Consider the following 5939-nt stretch of genomic DNA (forward strand, 5'->3'; position numbering starts at 1 on the left):
ATAAGGTTAATAAACTGGAATACATGTAGTTGGAACTATACAAAAATACATAAAAAATAAAACAGAACAAAAGTTAGATCTTCTACATCGATGGAATCCCCCCCGCCCCCATCCCGACATACTCTCACACACTTCTCTGGTTATTCAAAATTTTGATGTCATTCTTTTGAACTTGAAAATTTGCTCCTTCGAGGTAGTCAAACTTTTAAATACATAATTCTGACAAACCTCTCTCAAAAGGGGTGTGATGTAGTGGGCTAAGATCTTTCCATCCTTAACTAAAGGTCTTGGATTAGATCTCTAGGAATGTTAGATCCTGTTGGTTGGGAGCACTTCAGGCCTAGCAGTAGGTTTCGGCTACCAAATGCCTAAAGCAAAAGGAAAAAACAAATACTAGCAGTGCTAGTGGTAATGATTTTTTCAAAGGACTTAGAACCACCAATACATAGCAGAGTTCGCAAATGCATCTAATATAGATGAGCAGTGATGCCTTATCCAGTTTGATGCTCATCTGCAATAATTAGCCTCTGGACCAAACATTACCTTTTCGATCTATGCTGACAACACAAAACCACTGGACAGAGTGCCCTTCAAGGTTCTGCCAAGTTGCAACTTTGCTAGCCAGCCAGCCGTCCAATCCGGGCAGAACATCCCTGCACCTTGGTATGTTAGCAAGTCTCATTTCGCCAACACCATTTCCTTGTGACAATGTGTCCCCTGTGGCCTTCAAAATCGTATGCTGCATGCACTTATTATGTTTCCCATTTACCTTGGGAATTTGAATACTACCACTATGGAGTTGGAAAATATCTTCACTACTCATCCTTGCAGATGATACATCCATAACATTTTTGAGGATTTTCTCCCACGAATGTTTGGTTCCCTTAGAGTAATCTGCTAATTCTTCCACTGTGATGTCCCCTTCAGACTCAGCAGCAAATTCCTTAACTGAATCCACAGTTATTTCAGATGCAGATAGTGCAGCTTGCTCTCTCAAAAACTAAAGAAAAGATGAGCTCCACATCATTAATTTGTAGTAGTAGCAGTACATGATAAATTTCCATTCTAACTCTACAGAGATACCTACTTTCATAATTTTGTGCCGGGCGCAACGAGTTTTTGCATGTTGAAGCCACTGTTTATGTCTCTGGAAAGCAGACTTGCTAGACAGACCCTGAAGAAAGGAAAATAACCGGATGCTTGTAAATTAGTTTTTTTTTAAATTTGGTGATGTTCCAGATGCTTGTAAATTACCAGCATGGTGAACTAATTACTCAAATGCATCAAGAAAAACTTTACAGAGCTTATAGAAAGAAACAAATGACGGCAACCTACATTTTGTTTGAAATGTCACTAGGTGCAACTTGTTTTCCCTACTTCCATTATGGAAGTTATTTTCCTCATTTTTAAGGAGCTTGTTTTCCTAAGGAAAATGTTTTACAAAATATTTGACCAAATGAACATGAGAAAATTGGAAAACATGAAAATGTTTTCCTTCATTCCGAACACACCCTAAATGAATCAACCCCCCACCCAGAAAAAAAACCACGAGCCCAAAAACCATTGTCCAGGAGCCCAATAGTGGTCCACTTCCACCTCACTTCCTTGGTGACACAGACTTCCAACCTTATGTAGTTGTGATCTTTCTTCCTCTGATATTGAAGGACAATTCACTAAATTTCCATCAGGTCTCCATCTTTCTGTTTCAGAATACAGTTTCTCATAAAACTGGATGATTCCCTCCCTTACGCTGTCTGGTTCTGTGATGATCTTCCCTCTACTTCCAACTGGTCAATATGGTTGCTTCTTTTGTGGGCATTTGCAGAATTATGGAAGAATTTTGTATTGTTGTCTCCTTCCTTCAACCACAAGATTCTAGACCTTAGTCTCCAAGCATATTCCTCATTTTTTATCAGTTCTTCGTACTCCATAAAGATCTCTGCCTTCAAAGTAGCCTCTTCCTCTGTCAATGCTCTTTTGTTCAGCAAAGAATCCAAATCTGCCATTTTGTTAAGCGACCTTTGAATCTGCAGATTTCCTTTTTCAATTTTACTCCACTCTTTGAGCTTTTCTTTCAGTGCTTTCATTTTACATGCTAGGATGTAGTCTGGCCTCCAATAGAAGGAGAAAGAGTTCCACCAGTTACTGATTTTCTCACTAAAACCTTCTGTGTTCAGCCACCAATTCTCAAACTTGAAATATGATTTACTATGTTGTGTTTTCATACAAAGGGAGTGATAGTTTAGGTAGACAAAGAGAACAATGGAGAATTGAGGTACGGAACTCATAAAAAAGTGATAGTTTAGGTGTGTTTTTGACCACTAACTCTAACTAAAATAAAGCTTTTTGGACTCAAATTTTCTTTCACATAATGAGATTAATTCCAGACAGGTGTAAGTTGGGAGGTGAGTAAACTTACACATCGGCGGAGACGACCTCTTCTTCCATATCGCCCAAAAGGAGTAGAGGAACACTGAGAAGGATGAGCTGTGCTGGCAAGTAACCCAGTCAAGGCCCTTGGCGCCTTCCAGGCACAAGATAACACACTACAGTCGAGTCTTCCACTCACATCTCCTTTCCAAGCCTTACATATATTCACACATTCGATAGAAACTGCATTGAAATTTTAACAAATCCACACATCATTCATGTTATCTCCAATGTTCTGACGAGCAATTTTAGTATATTTAGTGAACCTCCAGTTACAAAAAAACTCTAATTTTTCCTTGCAACACAAATTATTTAGCAATGGAATGAAACGAATGGAATAGACTTCACATAACTAAAATAACCTGAGCTTGACTAATTCACAATTAAGGTGTATATATCAATTGATTGACACACCATTCACACAAACTGAAACTAAACGGCTCAACTTCATTCGTGTTAGCTCCACGAGTAATTATAAGTAGCTTTAGTGAACCTCCAGCTACTGAAAATCTCTAATTTTCCCTTGCAACACAAATTATTTAGCAGTGGAATGAAATAGACTTGCATAACTTAAATAGCCCGAGCTCAACTATTTCGCAATTAAGACGTATGTATCAATTGATTGACACGTGAATGTTCACACATCATTCATATTAGCTCCACAAGTATATTAGTAGATTTAGTGAACCTCCAGCTACTGTAAACCTCTAATTTGTCCTTGCAACACAAATTATTTAGCAGTAGAATGAAATAGACTTTAGGTAACCTAAATAGCCTGAGCTCGACTAATTCACAATTAAGGTGTATGTATCAATTGATTAACACACCATTTTCGCACAATGAAATGAAATTCATAATCGCAGTGATTACCTGACATTGAAGTAGCAGAAGCCATGTCTATTCAAAAGCATCGGTACACAGTAGTGAAGAAGAATTGAAACGCAGGCACTTAAGGAAAATCAAGCCAGCCGGAACAAAAACTCGTTCATCTGGAAACACAAAGATGCAGCAGATACATAAACATATTCGGCCGGAGAGTAAAATCACAGCGAGTGAAAGGGAATCAAAAGATGATTCGCATTCAGAGCTGCTGCTGTTGCTGCGATTGCGGTCAGGCAAAAAGTGTGGAATTCAGAGAAATTAGGGAGCAGAAGTATAAGCCAATGGTGGATCTAGCGAGCGAATATGAGAGAGAGAGCCAACAAAAATGGCAAGGAGATAATCTAGAGAGGGAGAGATATTTCAGTCGCGGAGATTTCAGCCTAAGACCACAAGATTTTTTTTTTAAAAAAAAAACGTTTGATAAATATATATTTTTTCTCAATATTTTAATTAAACTCTATTTTCTTCTTTTTTTAAGACCTTAAGTACTGAATTAATGAAATTACACCTATATCGCGAACTAAGATTTCATTTTGATTTATTTATTTTCAAAACTAGCATTCCCCTTTCATGAAAAATTGATGATGATGTTTTGAGACTTGGAGATTATAACTTACGTTTATTTAAGTACTTTCAAACATTTATTGATGTTGAGTTGTTATGAAACTTTATGAGTTAAGTTTGGTAGTTGGAGTTCCCATTTTACTTGAGTAAGTCTCCCACTAAGTAGTCAGTTAGGCCAAGGGTTCGCTTGGGGACCGGCGATGATTTCCAAGTGCGAGGATGTGAACACCGTAGCTGAAAATGCCAAATCAACATCCCAAGCGACCATTTTCCTATACGAAAGCGGAAACGATGTCCAAGGTGTAGGTTCGGGACGTGACATTCCTTCCAAATTATTTGCCACTTAATTTTGTTCTAGTAAGTGTAGCTCAAAGATTTTATTTAGCTTGTGGAGAAGATATATGCCGTCATTTAAGATAAGAGATGTAAGTGTGGGATTGTAACATTGTGCAATACTATTGCTCGGTTTGTTCCAATTAAATGTGGATCGCGACTGGAGGGTTACATTTATTCTGGGATGATACTATCAACAAAATTTTCTTCATACTCAATTCAAATTTGAAACGGATTAAGGGTAAAGCAATCCATCAATGCACCACAACTCATATAAGTAAATAGAAGAGCTACTGAGCTAGTTGAAGTCCCTTCAAGTAACCCTACTTTATTAAATTTTTAGCACATATATGTTAATTTTGAAAAAAATAACCCTACTTTTAAAAACCTTACACATAATAATCTATAGGGAAAATTACATGAAAAAACTAACTTATATCAATAAATTACTTAAAATAGCTTACTGTTTGCTTTATTTACCATTCGCCACTTACTTTTTGTCATAATTACGGTTGTCAGTTTTTGTATAAGCATTGCCTTTTTTTACTCGGCTTCACACGCTACTTGTGAGTCTCTGCATAATTTTCTTTTACCCTTTTTACCCAAAATTCAAAATTTCAGTCTCTCCCTCTCAATTTGTTCTCTCAGATTTTTCAGGTAATTGTTTTTCCGGTTTCATACTTATTTCATTGTTTTTGTTTTTGTATAAAACTGTGGATTTTTTTGTTCCTTTTCAGTTTTTTGATTTTAGACATTCAAAATCATGGATGAAGAAGAAACACCTTCTAAGAGAATCACTATAGGTATACAATCGAATCAAGAGTTTTTGGATGATTTTTCATCTTTTTCTTTGGGTTTTAACTCAGGATTTCCAAGAAATTTCAGGGTCCATTGCTAAATCTCAAATTAATCAACAAGAGGGTATGTCGAAGTCTGGTAATACCCCATTGAAGATGAAAGAAGTCATGCATGTTGCAAAATCAAAAGGAAAGACCAAAAAATTGGATAAACATAAAGAAGACAAATCAGTAATTATTGTATTTTTTTTATGTTTGTTTGGAATCTTGTATTAGCAGTAATACTTTTTGAATATTCCAGTTTGATGGGAACAACATTTTGTTGGCTCTATTATTTTGTTTAATGAACTCAGATTTGCGTTTTTATTTGTTGATGTTTCATATATTATACAAATTTTTTCGTGAATATAAACTGATATATACTAATTTATACAGATAAATAGTTTGACATATTATACAATAATATTTGAATAATTATATAACTTAATTGAGAAATCATTATTCAAACGCAATTATTACTATAGAAAATTGTATATATACCTATATATTTGTTCCCCTCTCTCACTTTATACAAAAACACAAATGTGTAAAATGTGTTTTTGTTTGTATAAATCAAGAGAAATTGTATATATGCATATATTTTCGTTCCCCTCTCTCCCTTCTCCAAGATCTCACTCACCACTCTCCCACATCTTGCTCCCTCACTAGCCTCTCTCACTTTATACAAAAATGCAAATGTATAAAATGCGTTTGTATTTATATAAAGCGAGAGAAAATTGTATAAATACATATATTTTCGTCCCTCTCTCTCCCCTCTCTCAATTTATACAAACACAAATGTATACATTGTCTTTGTGTTTGTATAAAGCGGGAGAAAATTGTATATACAGATACAAATGCATATATTTTCGTCCTATACACTTTTGATTATAC

General features: G+C 35.6%; 1 protein-coding gene across 4 annotated transcripts in view; it reads right to left on the bottom strand.

Moving 5' to 3' along the window:
- The window catches only part of LOC102597214 (putative GTP diphosphokinase RSH1, chloroplastic), a 5542-nt gene extending 1846 nt beyond the window's left edge, over positions 1–3696 (bottom strand). For all 4 annotated transcript variants that reach the window (XM_006367657.2, XM_015305611.1, XM_015305612.1 and 1 more), the window contains exons 1-4: positions 3301–3696; positions 2420–2613; positions 1088–1174; positions 544–1000 (exon numbers count right to left, since the gene is read on the bottom strand). In XM_006367657.2, the coding sequence (XP_006367719.1) occupies positions 544–1000; positions 1088–1174; positions 2420–2613; positions 3301–3325 (763 nt within the window). In that variant the 5' untranslated portion in view covers positions 3326–3696. The remainder of the gene's footprint in view (positions 1–543; positions 1001–1087; positions 1175–2419; positions 2614–3300) is intronic.
- Between the last annotated feature and the right edge of the window lie 2243 nt (positions 3697–5939).

The sequence above is a fragment of the Solanum tuberosum genome, unplaced genomic scaffold, assembly GCF_000226075.1.
Source record: "Solanum tuberosum cultivar DM 1-3 516 R44 unplaced genomic scaffold, SolTub_3.0 scf00864, whole genome shotgun sequence".
NCBI lineage: Eukaryota > Viridiplantae > Streptophyta > Magnoliopsida > Solanales > Solanaceae > Solanum > Solanum tuberosum.